The sequence below is a fragment of the Penicillium psychrosexuale genome, assembly GCF_028828465.1.
Source record: "Penicillium psychrosexuale strain IBT 29551 chromosome Unknown utg000003l, whole genome shotgun sequence".
Taxonomy (NCBI): Eukaryota; Fungi; Ascomycota; class Eurotiomycetes; order Eurotiales; family Aspergillaceae; genus Penicillium; species Penicillium psychrosexuale.
The window spans coordinates 4,223,751-4,239,949 of record NW_026643188.1 but is presented as its reverse complement, the minus strand read 5'-3'; the positions used below and the strand labels follow the sequence as shown (position 1 = coordinate 4,239,949).

General features: G+C 50.3%; 8 protein-coding genes across 8 annotated transcripts; 3 read left to right on the top strand and 5 right to left on the bottom strand.

The window, feature by feature from the left end:
* Positions 1-365: 365 nt before the first annotated feature.
* On the top strand, positions 366-1,880 carry N7518_005454 (uncharacterized protein; the record flags this gene model as incomplete). The annotated part of the gene is made up of 6 exons (XM_057186381.1): positions 366-645; positions 730-796; positions 861-969; positions 1,043-1,210; positions 1,269-1,340; positions 1,410-1,880. The coding sequence occupies 6 exons, from the start codon at positions 366-368 to the stop codon at positions 1,878-1,880; spliced, it is 1,167 nt and encodes a 388-aa protein (XP_057043151.1).
* Positions 1,881-2,269: 389 nt separating this feature from the next.
* Positions 2,270-2,849, bottom strand: N7518_005453 (E2 ubiquitin-conjugating protein UBC7; the record flags this gene model as incomplete). The annotated part of the gene is made up of 2 exons (XM_057186380.1): positions 2,270-2,523; positions 2,615-2,849. The coding sequence occupies 2 exons, from the start codon at positions 2,847-2,849 to the stop codon at positions 2,270-2,272; spliced, it is 489 nt and encodes a 162-aa protein (XP_057043150.1).
* A 274-nt stretch (positions 2,850-3,123) lies between these two features.
* N7518_005452 (scramblase family protein) lies at positions 3,124-4,796 on the bottom strand (the record flags this gene model as incomplete). The annotated part of the gene is made up of 3 exons (XM_057186379.1): positions 3,124-4,170; positions 4,218-4,389; positions 4,441-4,796. 3 exons carry the CDS (start codon positions 4,794-4,796, stop codon positions 3,124-3,126), a joined length of 1,575 nt encoding a protein of 524 aa, XP_057043149.1.
* Positions 4,797-5,369: 573 nt separating this feature from the next.
* Positions 5,370-5,827, bottom strand: lcl2 (the record flags this gene model as incomplete). Its single annotated transcript, XM_057186378.1, has 2 exons — positions 5,370-5,563; positions 5,650-5,827. 2 exons carry the CDS (start codon positions 5,825-5,827, stop codon positions 5,370-5,372), a joined length of 372 nt encoding a protein of 123 aa, XP_057043148.1.
* A 191-nt stretch (positions 5,828-6,018) lies between these two features.
* On the top strand, positions 6,019-6,834 carry N7518_005450 (mitochondrial 54S ribosomal protein bL27m; the record flags this gene model as incomplete). Its single annotated transcript, XM_057186377.1, has 1 exon — positions 6,019-6,834. The coding sequence occupies one exon, from the start codon at positions 6,019-6,021 to the stop codon at positions 6,832-6,834; it is 816 nt and encodes a 271-aa protein (XP_057043147.1).
* Positions 6,835-7,165: 331 nt separating this feature from the next.
* N7518_005449 (GMC family oxidoreductase) lies at positions 7,166-9,199 on the bottom strand (the record flags this gene model as incomplete). The annotated part of the gene is made up of 5 exons (XM_057186376.1): positions 7,166-7,212; positions 7,266-7,767; positions 7,819-8,698; positions 8,751-8,780; positions 8,835-9,199. The coding sequence occupies 5 exons, from the start codon at positions 9,197-9,199 to the stop codon at positions 7,166-7,168; spliced, it is 1,824 nt and encodes a 607-aa protein (XP_057043146.1).
* Positions 9,200-10,139: 940 nt separating this feature from the next.
* On the top strand, positions 10,140-11,421 carry N7518_005448 (lipid-binding SYLF domain-containing protein; the record flags this gene model as incomplete). The annotated part of the gene is made up of 3 exons (XM_057186375.1): positions 10,140-10,182; positions 10,245-10,342; positions 10,399-11,421. The coding sequence occupies 3 exons, from the start codon at positions 10,140-10,142 to the stop codon at positions 11,419-11,421; spliced, it is 1,164 nt and encodes a 387-aa protein (XP_057043145.1).
* A 159-nt stretch (positions 11,422-11,580) lies between these two features.
* On the bottom strand, positions 11,581-15,876 carry N7518_005447 (chromatin-binding protein RAD9; the record flags this gene model as incomplete). The annotated part of the gene is made up of 2 exons (XM_057186374.1): positions 11,581-15,762; positions 15,817-15,876. 2 exons carry the CDS (start codon positions 15,874-15,876, stop codon positions 11,581-11,583), a joined length of 4,242 nt encoding a protein of 1,413 aa, XP_057043144.1.
* Between the last annotated feature and the right edge of the window lie 323 nt (positions 15,877-16,199).

Here is a 16,199-nt window from a genome sequence, read left to right as displayed (position 1 = left end):
CAACTTCAAGAACCTCAGACCTCAACGAAAAGATATGCAAACCAAAAGAAACTATTCGGCGTACAGATGCTCAAGGCAATAAATTCTAAATACGACGAGAAGAAGAAGATTGGAATCTTCGACATGAAGTAACCAATTTCTAACCTCTATTGATCAAGTCATAGCAAGTTAAAGGCTTCTTTTTACTAGCAATGAACCGAATTCCTTTTTATATAAAACGCACCGTTCAAATGAAAGATTCATCTAGATATGCTATGGAAAGTGTCATGTAAGCACTCAGGCGGTGCACGGGTAGATACATTTATCCTTCAACCCCAGAACATCCTCGCCCCCCAGAACATCCTCGCCTTGCCCAATCCACCCCAATGGCAATGGTTGAGCCATCAACCATTCACACTTTGGAAATAGACGATGGTCGAGATCCCTCAGTCCAAGAATTGATCGACAACACCCTCGCAGCCCTCATCCACGGACTCTCACAGTCCCCGGCAGAGGCAAGCATCTCCATCACCCTCAAGCGCAGAGCCAGCCCAATTGCTTGCATCATCAACCCCATCAACGGGGCATTGGAAGCGAGTCCTAGAGTCGAAACATACAGGAAATACTCTTGGCCAGGAAAGACGGCATATGAGGCCTGGAAATTCAGTAAGATCTTTCCTACCATGATCTGAACACAACCTGGGTATCATTCCTAGATGATGAACTGACCAAGTCTGCGTCTTCTGATAGCCGTCATCCTTCGAATCCTAGCTATATTGGACCAAGCTATTCGAACGGGCCAGCTAATCTCCAAGAGGTGAGCTGGTGATGTCCAGACCCCGGTCTGGAAGGTATGCTGAGCACGTCCATACAACCAACAGAGACATATACTACATCGACCCGGAATTCTTCCGCATGCAATGTACCGTGGACCGCATTGTCGATGACCTGGCGTATACCATCGGAGTGAACAGAACGGCATTGAATGTGGTTAGTCCTGCTGAATCCTTTGGTGGAATAGCACTGCGAGGCCAGCCTGTTGACCTCGTGCATTACTCTCCAGGAAGCAGCAGCAAAAGGACTAGTGACGGGAGATTTTCGGTTGATCCGTGGCTCCCACATTTTGATCGATGCGCAGTCTGTCACCGAGGACAGTTTGATTCCTCGCGTCGAGGACGGAGACGAGATTGATATTTCACGGGTCCGCTGGGTACTGGTCATCGAAAAAGAGGTATGAGGCATGGAAAGACCACCCATGCAGCATCAGTACGCTGAGCCCCTGTCCACAGGCAGTCTTCCACCGACTCGCGCGAATAAGTTACCACACCAGAGCACTAGCCGGAGAAGGAATTATGGTCACGGTAAGCTGCGTCTCTGCTTCGGCATGTTCTGTCGCCAAACGAGCAACTGAGTTCAACGTACTCGAACAGGGAAAAGGATACCCCGATTTCATGACGCGAACATTCCTGCGCGCAATGTCCGACTCCGTCTCCAACCCGAGCAGACGTCCGCCCCGTTTCTATGCCCTCACCGATGGTGACCCCCATGGCATGGCCATCATGTCGACGTACAAGTACGGATCGGCAGCACACTTACACCAAAATGCTCGGCTTAGTATACCGAGGCTGCAGTGGCTGGGTCTTCGAGTGTCAGATATCATAGCAGTTCCCGAGGTACTGGGTGACACGGCTCTTCTCTCGCTGACGACGCGAGACCGCAAGAAGATTATGGCCATGCTTCGGAACAGTCCTGTCTGGGCGAGCGATGGACCAGAGCCAGAGTGGCGTGCCGAATTGCAGCGGATGCTGATTTTGAATCTGAAGGCGGAGATCGAGATCTTGTATGGGTGCCAAGGGGGGTTGGAGGGATGGATTAATCGGAGGATGTTTCGGCAGGAGTAAGATGCTGTACGATCTGTATATCTAGGAAGGTATAGATGTGTAGACCACATAAAATAAAGACCGGGACGATATACCATAGTACTTGCCATGTAGCTCAAATACATTAGTAGAAAAGCAGATGCCAGATTTAGCAAGTGGTTGCAAGAGAAGAGAACAGTGAATCGAAATAACTGCATGTATTTCATCCGCTATCATAATGCGAGGATAAGAATGCACTGTACAGACCGAAAAGCCATCGCATATCCAAGCCATGCAAAGAAGAAAAGAGGAACCCTTGAACGCCAGTCATCAAATCTTGACTCCCCCGCAGCACAAGCAGACCATGTTGGCAAATATCCACTTGCGCAGCATCGAGAAAACCGAGGCATTGATCCGCAATCTAGGCCGGCTCACAGACCCAGACCCTTCTTCACCTCGTCCCTGACCTTCTGCTCGTACTCAGGTCTCCGCTCGCGCCACATCTTAGCAGCCTCAACGTTGGCCGGGCTCTCGTCATTGGGCTCGGCAAGCATGCTCATAACGGAGATGAGGATCTTCTCCACGCTCTGGATGGGCGACCAGCGCTCCGATGCGTGTTCGTAGTGGTTTGGGTCATCGCCGGGGGGATGAAGGATAGAGATGCAGACGGTTCCGTTAGGGTAGACTGTAATTCAAATTCATAGTAAGATGTTTGCCAGCAAGCAAGTAGCCAGGCGCCTGGGTTGTCTCGGTTACGTACCGTTCGGGTGCCACACACCACCTCCAATGAACTTCATAGTCGGCGGGCTCAGGGGGTAGTCTCTGGGGAACTTCAGCTCCGCTGCGAAAACGCCGCCCTCGAAGGGGGTTTTCCTCGGGGCCCTGGATCAGGGCTTCCCAATGGAACATGTCATCCTCGGAGACGGGGCCTGCAGTGATACCCTCTGGTGGGTTGGTGGAGAGGTTCTTGTATTCGTGGAAAAGGCGCTTCTGGGCGACGGAGGACGCCATCTTTGCTACTTAATTGATTGAAATTAAAACTGCAATTCGAAATACTTAGGTGGTGAGGTGTCTGCGGGGGGGACTTGGGTGGAATGAAAGAGTGGGGATGGAATAATTCCGGGGCGGTGGACAAGGCATGGCAATGCCATGGGAACCTATTTCTTAGGGTGACGGGAAAATGCCCAGGTGAACGGCAAAATTCTAGTTAAAGAACAACTACTGCATCTAATAGTGAATATTATAGTACAAAAACTGGCCCTCATCACCGGTCAAAACAATCCCATCATTCACCTCCTCCGTCACCCCAAGAACCATCATCACCCCAGAAACCATCATCACCCCAAGTATCATCCTCACCCCAAGGACTATCCTTACCCCAAGGATCTTGAGGTTGATCCTCGAAGCCTTGTGAGGCCGGGTCCACCGGCTCTGATGCTGAGGCATTTGGATCGCTTGTGTTGGCCCTCTGCATCGCTTCATACCCAGCCATTGCACCTGCGGTGGTAGCACCTGAAACCATACCATTCGGCACATCACCGGCGGTTCTGGCTCGCTCAAGAGTCCCTGGGGCGACTCCACCAACGGCCCCTGCTTCACCGGCAGCAGCGCCTTCTGCAGCTGCACCTTCAGCGGGAGCCTGGCCGCCCATATTGAACCCATACGGCGGGAAGTCAAATATACCAAGGCCACGTTGGTGGCGGCTGAAGTAATCGAAATCAATGCTTACAGCTGTAGCTAACATAACAGCACGTTGATCGAGGGTCATGCCCAAAGCTTTTTTGCTGTGGGAGGTTTCTGTGCCGAGGGCTGCGGAATCCATTCGCATTGCGTAGACACCGGTATCTGTAAAGATTTCGCGAGCAAAGCCCGCAAAATTCCGATTGACAGATCCAATTAACTGATCCTCTGCTGATTTGAGGGAGAAATCCCATGATAGAAAGGGCTCATCAACGTAGGCAAATTGGTTGAATTGACCCTGCTGTTGGTCGGGTGTTTGCATCAGTTGCATCTGCTGTGCTCGTGATAAGCCAGAATCAGATAGCGAGAAATTACGGGTTCCCATGTCTGTTTCCGAGTTTGGGGACTGCTGATGAGTGAAAAGATTGTACTTTCGCCGTAAAGGTGCCCACTGCTGCTGGGCTTCGCCGATAACTCGCATTTGACCGAGATCAAGTGGGGATATCCTTGCACTCGATAAGTTGCCAGGTTGAATGAGAGCACCGGGTGCTGTGCCTTGAAGAGAGGTGGACTCCGAGTAAGCATTTGGCGTTTGATCAAGAGGGTTATAGACATGAATATAGGAGTTGATCCAAGAGAACGGGCGATTGAACTGCGAAGTCAGTCAAGTGCTATAAGACGGCCATTCCATGAACTTACTCGAAGAACTTCATTTTGTTGTCGGTCAAATACATGTGTCACAAAACTTCGATGGGTGCGGAACCATTGCCGTGCCAGTGTATTTACCAATCCCTTGTCCTGTTCTGCCATATATCCAATGTGATTTCCCTGCGCATCCATGATGACATATTTATTCGCTTGTTCAAATCCACTGAAGGAGTCAGTACACATGTTTCTCGCATATGAGCACTTGCGCACTTACATCAGAACATTCATCATCTCTAATTCTCGTTGTACGACTATTCCTGAGTTCGCCAGTATGGAAACTGCCGGGTGGTTTTCTTTAAGTACACCCGTGGGATCTTCAGGCACGTAAACGGGAGAAAGTAGAGTGTTTTGCGATGGGTCATAATTGGGACTTGTGTCACTTTGGGACTCAGAAGTAGCAGGTTCATGCTTATGTGAGGGTTCGGCTTTCCTCGAAGTCTGTATGAGATTCGGTCTTCTTATGCTATTGCGAGGACCACGCGGAGATCCATGACTTCTGAAGCTCGAAAGAGCTCGAGTTCGAGCTGGTGTCCACTGTTTTGGCAGGAGTCGGAGCCTTAAACCCCACATATTAATCGAGAAAGACCAGATTATCCTAGAGACAAAGATTGAGGCAAAAGGTCGATGGGATGAAAGTTGTAAGTAACTCCATCGCCGAGAGGCTGAAAAACCGATGACGGAAGGTCACTGCGGAGATAATCGGAGATAGCAACGGCAGATCGTTTATAACGGTTCTACTTTATACGTACACTCATTTAGATCACAGCGTTCCATTTTCAAGATATTCAGCTAGTCTTCTGGTTAATTTATTACTCCATGCTCTGCTACTTATGAGTATTACCGAGTAGTGCTTGGCCAGGCGTGAGAAATCGCATCTGAAGTGGCCTTGTCTACATATACATAGTAGACTCGTTGACATGTGTTAGGTAGAATTATCAGGTTATGTATGAGAATGTAGGCATTCTTTTGCATATACAACATCGGCTTTCCAATTTTGAGCACGTCTGGGCATATCCAAAAAGATTCATGGCAATCCTATCGAACTAATCCGTCCAGCGGCACCAAACTGTATGACTTGAACTCACAACCCATCGGTAGCTGCACATGGTTCACATGATAAAATAAAGATAATAGACCGAATTTTCACAAAAGACCCTTGCGAGCCAATTCAATTTTCCGCGCAGCTTCGCCCGCCTTGAACCCTCCCTTCGACACACAAATAGCACTTCCTTCTCCAAGTTCGACCTTCTCCTCGACACCAGGGTGAGGGCATGGGCAGTGATGTGGGAAGTGGACACAAGCAAGAGTTCCGGGGCAGAGGTAGTGGTCGCATTGTGCTGTAAGGAAAGAGTCAGTTATGTGGTCACGAGGGCAAGTACACTTTCGACAGCATGTTCTTGACAATCAGATATTTGATTCTTACCTCCATTCCACATCTGCTGGTACCGATCACTGTCACTGGGAGCGTTCTGCGACCGCTGTTGTTGACGCTGTTGCTGCTCGCCGCCTCCGAACATCTGGTCGAAGAAGTTGAATTGGGCCTGGGCGACAGAGACAAGAAGGAGAAGAGCCCAAAGGGCTTGGCGCCAGCTCTGCAACATATTTCAAAAACCACAGCGACAGTAATAGCAGAATGAACGGGTATTTGTACAGAAAAAAGAACGAGTTCGAATGGTGTATAGATGAAGCCAGTTTTACGGGTACACACGTGACGCCAAGCCTGATCTCCGAACGAAAAACTTCCCCTTTGGAGCTTCACGATCTACACCTCCAAACAATCCAATTACCCACCATGTTCAAGCCGCGAGTGCTAGCGCCCCTGCGGGCACTGGAGCGAGCCTTTACCCCGACAATCCGGTCGACACCGACGCTCTCGCAATCGCAATCCCTCCTGCGCACTCTCTCCGCAACATCCACATTCCCGAAAACCACACCAACACCCTCCCTCTCCCGCGCACTCCTCCCATTCACACAAGTGCGTTACGCCTCACACGCCTCCCAAGGAACGGCCAATCAACACTCCCGTGATCCGGCCGGTAAGCGTCTCGGAGCGAAGCGTTCGGGCGGCGAGTACGTGGTAACGGGATGCATCATTTTCCGGCAGCGTGGCTCGCTATGGTTTCCCGGTGAGAACTGCGGAATGGGACGGGACCACACGATCTACGCAACACAGTCCGGCTACGTGCGCTACTACCTCGACCCGCTCAAGCACTCGAAGCGCCGGTATATCGGAGTCGTTTTTGACAAGGATGAGCAGCTCCCGCACCCTCGCAATGCGCCCAGCCGACGCAAGCTGAACATGGCACCTGTGCCGATAACGGAACGTGTCGTGGCTCAGTCTGATCTCGTTGCTTCTGTTGATGAGAGCGGTGTCCGTGTGACGGATGTCGAGGCTGTCCAGGCCGAGTCTGGCCCCCAGCTCCGCCCCGGTTACATGTACCGTGAGGCTAATTGGGAAATTGGTCGGGCCGCTGAGAAGGCTGGTATCACTGCTATGGCGCATGATCGTGGTAACCGTTGGTTGGCGTGGAGGAAGCGTCAGCAGAGAGCCGAACGGGCTGCTCAGCTGAAGAGTTTGAAGGGCAAGAAGAAGACAGCCAAGAAATGAGGGCATTTTCCGTGTGCATGATGTCTTGTTCCAATAACTTATGGGTTTCTGTAGCGATATGAGGATTTGTATCTGGTGTTTATTGTATTATAGGAAGAGCATTTACCCATCAACTTTCCCAATTCCTTATTTCTTCTTCTCTTTTAAAGATACGGACACACAATTGCCATCTTCGAGCCCATGTTTCATGGCATCGCTTCCAGAGTTGGCGTTAGCACAACCCAACAAGACCAAACAACAAGCTTATTTATTATCTACATGTCAATTTACAACGAACGTCGCAAGTCATCGTATAATTTTCGTGTTCACCTCTGAGTCTAAATTAAGGCGCTTAGGAATCCCGAATAATTTCCGCCGCGATCTTCTCGGCAAGCATGTCTGTGACGCGGGTTAGCACTTGGTAAATCAAAGCAATACCGAGAGAAACCTACAAACCGTCGACTGAGGATGACCAGGAGGGAGGAAAGGAAATATGCTAGCGTCAACTACGCGCAGTCCATCCACTCCATAAACCCGAGCCTGGGAGTCAACCACGGCCATATCATCATCGGATGTTCCCATCTTGCAAGTACAACTCGGATGCCACAGGGTCATCACATTATTCTTGATAAACTCGAGGACCTGATCATCAGAATGGACCTGGGGCCCAGGGTTGTACTCCTCGCCAATGACCACGGGCTGCATAGCTTCACTCTGGAAAGCCTGGCGTATTCGCTTGAACATGGCAATTGCAACTTCCTGATCAGCCTCATCATCGAGCCAATTGGGATTAATCACTGGCAGATCTGAGGTGTCTGCGGACTTCAAAGTGACATTTCCTCGGGACATGGGTGTAATCAGAACACCGAGTATTGAGGCGTACTGGTATCCATCTTTTGGCTGGATTGCCAGGAGATTTGACACGTTGCCCATATACCCTGCACCAGACATGTACTATAAATCTGTGTTAGCAATCTTCTCTCTATTTGAGGGAATATCTCATACCTCCGCTTCAGGCCAGTCGGATGGAAAATTGGCCAGTTTACTCTTCGTTTCCTCGGAGAATTCCTCGCTCAAGAATCGAGGAATCTTCTCCCAGGCCAGGAAATCTGCGATTGGATTTGTGACGACTCCTTTTTTGTCGAGTAACATTTTGGCAATTTGGCTAGCCGCGTACATCAGGTCGGTAGCAAATTTAGTGAATGTTGTCACTCGCACCCGGTAGGAGGGAGCAAAGAATGGGTGATCCCACATGTTCTGACCAACCCCTGGTCGATCGGCTATAACTTCGATTCCATGCTCTTCTAATTGGGCGACGGGGCCAATGCCAGACACCATGAGGAGCTGGGGGGACTGGAAGGCACCGGCAGAGATGATAACCTCCTCCGATGCCGAAATGACGACAAGATCGCCCAGCAATCCTTTCACTTGAACTCCTGTTGCTCTATTATTTTCATCAAAGACCACCTTCTTGGCAAGAGTATTTGTATAGGTGGTCAGTGATTTGGGCGTGATCTTGGATAGGAAAGACTGCTCGGAGCTGCTTCGGAGCTCGTTGGCTGGGTCGATGGTCGATGCGCAATACTGGGCTCCCATTATATCACCCTGGACAAAGTCCTTTGCCTGACCAATGCCGATAGCCTCCATACCGAGGCTCATCCATGACGAAAAAGGCTCGGCAAAGTTAGCATACGACACCTGCAATGGGCCACCATCCGAGTCGTAAGCATCGACATCGAAGTCGGCGGAAGCATTTTGAACTCTATAGTCGGTGTTTGGGGGCGAGAACTGAACGCTCTTCTTATAGAATGGGAGTACTTCGTCGAATTCGTAACTGCTGTCGTTGACTGTAGTTGCCCATACGTCCATAGACTCGCGTGTCGGACTGCATGATCCGGTTATTCAAGCCTAAGCATTTAGTTCCCATGGGGCTTTACCGTTGGTAAACCATGAAATTCAACGCTGACCTGCAAAGAAATTAGTTTTGATCTGATATGTCAGACTTGGAAAGAGATACCTACGATCCCCCAAGACATTTTCCTCGGGCGAAATGAATCGACCGCCCATTGGCACCCGGTTGATCTCTTGCCACAAAGCCCCAATCCTCCGGTGAGCTAAAAGTAGGATCAGATCCCATCGACAACGCATCAGCTGCAGGAAACTCCGCCAGGGACTCAAGCTCGTAGTGTCCCCCAGCTTCGATCAAGGCGACTTCGAAGTCGTTCTGTGCTAATCGCGTCGCGATCACGCTTCCAGCGGTACCGCCACCAACGACCACATAATCGAACGTTTTAGCGGTGAGGGGGATCGCTCCTCGTTTCGAGGACACAGATGCCACGCTAGTCGTCTGAAGTACGAGAAGTACTAGAGTGGTCTGGAACAGCATCGGGAATAATGGTCCAACCGCTGGGGACTTGAGACAAGATGCGTATGTTGCAGCGAAATGGAGCCGATATGTACAACTCTCAGCAGGACTATTGCAACTGTTGCACTAGAGTAGGCTTATTTCCGAAGATCTTCCAGCCTTGAGACATTGTATTTGGGTTTCATAATAGTATTGGGGTAGTTACGACCCGGCTTAACCGGCCAAATGCACGGCCCAAACCGTTGGCCGGGTACCCCTTTCCCTAGGTAAGCCCTAAGTGCAGCTGGCTCAAAAATTAAGCATAACCGCGGCCCGTCAGCCTTATCCATGGATGCTCTGGACGAACTTTATTTCTGATTCGCCTCAATTTCAATGTTACATTACATGTGTAGATAGATCATAGAGAGAGCGATAGTCCCTCCGAGAATATTATATTCTCACTGCAGCTAACTACTTTCGACGCGTGAGATGAAACTATATCTTGCATAAACCCTCCCTCGATGATCTACCAGGCAAACTACATAATCTGTAATTCATCAAGCCGCACATAAACATCGGGATTCGTGATTCCACTACAATGACTATGTCTATGAGTCATTGGATATGGTAATAGATATATCTCGCTACATGTTTCATCATACGAGGCCCTAAACACTTGGCAGTTTCATTCTTCCGAATCAATTCAGTGTAACATAGCCAACATTTTGCCAGATAGAGGTGTGAACCTCTAAATTATGCATAGAATTACTTGGAAATCCGATGAACCTATGAACCTCCATGTCCCTTCCTGTTACTCCGTACAATCGCGAAGTATACCAACCTCGTGAAACGTCCGTGCGCAATTTAAGTTAAACGCCAACCCCTGATATACGACCTTGTGAGAACAACATCACTTAAATTTGCGTAGACGTAGACATCTTGTTGCAAAGCACATCACAAAGCGGGAGAAAAGATACATGCCATGAAGAACCCGTTGCACAACCCGTTGCCTGCCTCACTATCTAGTATTATCCTCCGTGCTACTGCTACCCCACATGGCTGACTCTAGGCTGACCATGTTCCACAGGCGAGTGCAAAAAGGCCGCTGCGATTCTCGAATCCTTCACCAACCCGAAACTCAAGATCGATGGAAAAATCCCACGTAAGATATTCGTAGGAGCCAAGGTAAGAGATATCCTACCGTGAAACGACCCAAATAGACCCGACTCACTCTATGCTAGGGAATCGCCGTCTTCACAGCGCTCAGACTTGGATTCCTGGGCTCAATCCGCTTTGGCTCGGGACTGATTGTCGCACGTCTCCCAGATGGCAGTTGGTCCGCCCCGTCAGCCATGGCAATGGGCGGCGTCGGCGCCGGTGGTCAATTTGGCGCAGAATTGACCGATTTCGTGTTCGTTCTGACTACCGACGCAGCAGTGAAGACATTCATGCAGGCGGGAAACTTGACTCTTGGTGGGAATATATCTATGGCTGTCGGGCCTATTGGTCGCAGTGCCGAGGCTGGGGGAGTAGTGGGTACGAAGGGCGCAACTGGGGTGTTCGCTTACTCCAAGACCCGTGGATTATACGGCGGTCTTACAGTCGAGGGTGGTGTTCTTGGAGAGCGAGCAGATGCAAACAAAAAGCTTTATGGGCGGGAAATCCGAGCAAAGGAGCTGCTGAGCGGATCGATCCCTCCACCACCTGAAGCGGAAGTCCTCATCAAGGTTTTGAATGGGGACTTTTTCCGTGTCGAAGGATCTGCGGGACCAGCCCCGGAGGACATCGAGCAGTCGGGCGAACAAGATCCCCAGGCTTCTATGCAACCACCCGACGGGCAATCACAGGGTATCTTGGCGTCTGGGGATAATCAGTTAGCAGCTGTCGAGTCAAGCGCAGAGCAGACACCTGGGACAGCGGAACCACCCGTCGGAGATTCCCAAAGTGTATCCCGTGAGCTAGAGGATCAGGAGACAACACCGGCTACTGAAAGTAAACCAGCCACTGAGCTAGCTACAGAGGAAGCAGCTGGAGACCCTGAAATATCCAACACCCACGATGCACCTACGTCAAATGCGCCAGAGCCTATATCTACAGCCGAGCATGATTTGGCTGTAGAGCCGAGTCAACGATCACTTAAAGGCAAAGAGCCGGCAGTTGGAGACATGCACGACACCTCTCGTGAGCCAGGTATCCCGGAGCCTATCCCTGCTACTGAGCGGCTATCTGACATCACAGAGACTACTCCTGGTATGACTCGCTGATTACTCAAATAACGTTGTATTGGCTTCCTTCGAGAATAGAGATACCAAATGAGTTTTGTCCTGTTGATTTTGAATACATTTGTAGGTAAATGTGAGACTAAATAGATCCATTAAAGACTAGATACGATATACTATGGTATCAATAGCTAAGACAAGGAATCACTCCTCAAACAAGCGACCTAAAATCAAACTTTGGCAAACAAACTCATTACCGACAACCCTCGCGGTACATTTTGGCTCATTAGGGGGTGTAGGAGTGGACGATGCAATCGACCTCTTACGCTTCTTCCCATGGAACAAGTGAATTCTCGGCGTCTGCGGTTTGGGTGTCAACATCGACTTTGCAGCAGCTTGATCTGCATCGTCAACATAGATCCAGTCCCAGTTAGTCGACAGACCGGCATCAGACTGCGAGTCTATTAATGCGCTGGCCGTGCCGAGATCAGGAACACGCTCAACTCGGGAAGCCCCTAGGGCGTAAGTCAGGAAGATGTAGGCTTTCCTCTTTTCCTCGACCTTCCCACGGCCCATGACAACGAGCACCGATTGCCCTGCTAGCAACTTTTTTCGTGCGAAGATGGTTTCGGTGAGGCGGGCTGTGGATGGAGGGTTGGGAGCCATGACTCTAGATTTTGTCGCTCCATTGAGGTACATTGAGTCGCCGGCTGGGAGGAGGTAGATATCCCAGTCAAGGACGCGACCTTGGGCGATGCAGTCCTCTACCCACCGCCCGGACAGGCATGGGAGGTTCAATGCCAGTGCTTGCATGTATTTTTCTCGCCGAGAATAGGTATCGGCAATTAAACAAGCAAAGCCAACTTCCTCAGCAAGAGCTGTAAGACGGAGACCCTTGCTATTGATACCTGCATCCTTGGCTCCACCTTTGATGGGAGTATCAACAGACACAATTGTTGAAGGCTCGAATAACTCAGTAAATCCATCATGTAATACAGTGCCGCCATTGTCGACGATCAACCTGGTCACACGATTTTTGGATGCTTCATCCTCCTTATAAGATACGGCAAACACCATACCAGCAAAGATTCCGCTACCTTGGTGAAGGCTGCGGGACAAGCGACAACTGGGTGAAGCAGGCGCGGATGACCTTTCGGATGGGGTATGGACCATGCTCTCTTGTTGAACAGGCGCCGGGCGATATGTGAACGCGCGATCTTTCAGTTGATTCCACAGGATAGTATCAAGATAGACACGAGAAATAGGTACTTTAATCACATTCTCGCCGTTGCCCATCCCTCCATTTGGCAGACTTTTGCGTTGCTTGGGACCGACTATGATAGTGGTATGACCGTAAATGTCGGTTATAGGATAGAGGCCATCGTCAGCGGCTTTAGCCAACTCTTCTTTAGTAAGCTTGTCGTCGAATCCCCGAACGACATGAGTGACCTTTGGAATATTATCCATCTCGATTTTGACAGCGTCTCCGACGCGAAGCTCGAATCTCTTAACGGCACCCTTCGGTACCTCAATAGGAAGACTGTCCTCAAACCTCACAGAGTATTTAACCTGTGATACACCTAGTGGTGTCCCAAAGCATGTCGCTGGATAGTATGCGCGTTTCTGACCCATCCAGACAGAAAGCACCTGACTTGGAGCGACCACGGTGTTTTCCGATAAGGTGTGAGATGGTCGAGGCGTAGTCGGCGAGTCATCGACACTGTACGCCTCTGACTCAATTATATCATCCGAGGCAATTGTTGATGAAACCTCACTGAGCTCTGACGATGGAGGTGGTGGTCGACTATGAACGACAACCTTTGGTGGGGGTACTGATCTCTTTTCTGAAACATGCTTCGCTTGCGTAGACATCGAGATAGAAGTCTTGCCAATTCTTGATCTCTGGCGGAAGGGCTGCTCAGGCGATCCCTCGATTTCCCAAACATTCTCAGGGGCTCGTCGCGGGGGCTTTGATTGCCTTCGTACGGCTTTTTCGGGGAGTTGCACTAAAGGCACATCATCCGAATCTGGAACTTCAGGAATGGGAGCCGGTCGTTCTTGTGTTGCTCGAATAGGTGCAACGGATTTTGGGGGCTGTGTGCGAGGGGTGAAAGGTATGATAGGGTCGGAGGCAATGTAACTCGAGCCATCGTTGCCACGCCGTTTTTTCTTCGGTCGAGTCGGCGATCCATCAATCAGGGCTTTGAATTCTCGATCCTCAGCAGTGAAAATTCCAATACCCATATCAAATCCTCCAGCCCCGACCTGCGGGGAAAGATCTCCCGCAATTTCTGTCAAAGCCCTGCGTTGGCCTCCGCCCGGACTGGACAACAGCTTTTTGAGAGGCGAAGAGAGTGCCCTTGCCCCGGCTGGGCGGATATGATTATTTCGAATACTGGGGACTTCATTGAACAACATAGGTGGAAGATCGTCGTCTTCGTTATTGAGTCCATCGCCATTGGACCCAGCCTCGGAATTGCACTGGGAGTGACTGGGACTTGTTTCTGGGATACTCGTCAATCTCGCCATGTCACCGAGATGCTTAAGACGTTGATTCATAGGTGTCTCAGCCACACGGGATGGCATCGATGATGAGTTGCCCGAAGTTCCCGCTTCCACCCTGGAATGCGATGAGTTTACATGTTGCTGCTCCGAGGGGTTGCTAGAGTATGTTGGTATATTCTCGTTAAGAGTCGTAGTCTGAACATGTTGGATGGCATATTCATTTGATACGGAGCCATTTCTCTGAGTATTGCTGTTCGAATGTCTTGATTGTGGTCGCGAGCAGGGAGAGGAGGGAAGGTCTCGAGTAGGAGAATTCATATGCGAACGCGAAGGCGACCGATGAGTAATTTTCCTAGTAATTTCGGGTTCTATGAGTTTTGCCGATGACTGAGGTGATGGTTGAGAGTCTTTCACCATAGCCTGGGAAGAACTCGTAGCACCGTTCGGCTGACTACCAGAGCCTCCATGAGCTATGCCATCATCGGGTTGCTCGTCTACTCGCATGCGAGATGGGGAGAGAATCGGCTCAAACCCAAGTACCTGAGATAGTCGATCGTGGGCACTGGCAGCGGCGGCGGCGGCAGCAGCAGTATCCAGAGGAGGCCCCTCGTAGTTCTCTTTATCTTCTTCGGCTGAAGATTGAGGAGGCTCTTGTGACCTGGGCACTTGCATATCTTCCTCTTGTTCCGTTTCTTCCTCGCTGGCAACAGCTTCTATCATTTCCTGGTCTTGTTGTTCACCAGGCTGCTCGGAGGGAGTCCGTAGTCTGGCGGAGAGATTGGATGTAGATCTGGCAGGAGCACTCAACCCGGCGAATTGAGCCGCAGCTTCCTCGTCAATCTCTCGCTGTCGTCGTGCACGTTCTATAAAGCTCGACTCTTTATAGAATTCCTTGTCACTCTGGTCCGACTGGATATTGTCGGCCGACCGAGTCAACCTCTCCCCCAAAGTCTTATCGCGCCTTTTCTGCGATTCCTTCATCGATATATAGTTCATATTCGGTTCGGATGAGTCTCTCGTGAACTGAACCGGCAAGCCCATCAAAGGCGACGAGATACCATTGACAACACGAGCGGGTTGAATTGGGATATTGGGCGACGGGCGATCCGATACAAGCTCCGTCTGCAGGCCGTGGACAATGGGAGACGACGGGGCCTGGGTAGCTCCGAAAACCTGGCTCAGCCCAAGAAGACCACCACTTGACTCGATGCCACTAGCCAGTGGATTCCGCGAGATGCTCGGGGTCTCTGCTGTCCCACCCTTCGTCTCATTTTGTCTCACCACTGTTCCAGGTGTTTCTGCTAGGAACCGTTGCGATTCGGGGAATAAATTGGGTGCATAAGCCATTGGAGAAGACTCGTTCGGGTCGGAATTGCTCCCGTCGTCGTTGTCATCGTCATCTTGGGAAAGGTTCGTTCCGTGGTGCACGGTGTCCAGTTCGGAAAGCAGGTCGATATGGCCACTGTCCCCCTCATACAGTGTTCTCAATGTCGCTCCATCGGCTCCCGTTTGTGTATAATCTTGTTGCATGGACTCCCCATTTTGTCTGATAATCTTGTCGTACACTGACTGAGAGATGACCTGGGTATCCCCGGGAGCAGAGCTCATGTTGCCGAGTTGCGATCCTGGTACAATGCCCGCTTCATTGCCACTTTTATTGAACATCATTGTGCGTGGTTCATGCTGCCGAGGTCGATACAAAGAGGGTCGGTGTTGGTGCACAAGGCTCGCTGGGTTGGATGGTGTTTTCGGAGGTAACTGTTGGCCGTTGCACACTCCGTCACCATAGGAAGCACCGTTGACTTTGTGGGATGTGTAACAAAGAGTGTGATTCGGCTCGTTGCCTTTTTGTGTAGATCTGGAAAGGTACGGATCGTGCTCCTGGGGATGTCGGAGTTAGTCCAATGAGAGGGACGCTGCAGGGTCGTTACATACTAGCCCCAACGCGTCGCGTTGCAACTTTGCAAGGTCGATGCTATCGTCCTGGGTTTCCATTTTGACGACATACGGTCAGGGAAGTCTAGTACGTCTTGATACGGGAGTCGTATTCGTATATTTTGTTTTAACGCAGCTTGACACTTCGAATGCGTTACATAAATGCAAATGCAAATGGAGGCGTCAGAACGCGAAACGCGTATCACGTGTCTTGAAGTAATATTACCATTTATGGACTAGCGCCATGAGAGAGTACCATAGACACTCACTCTCAACGGCGATGTGCTCTGATTATTTGAACTACATAGTTTACTAATTGGCTTGGAAATAATCTGGGATGAGACACAATTTCATGGGTCATTATGCAATCATAATACATTTGT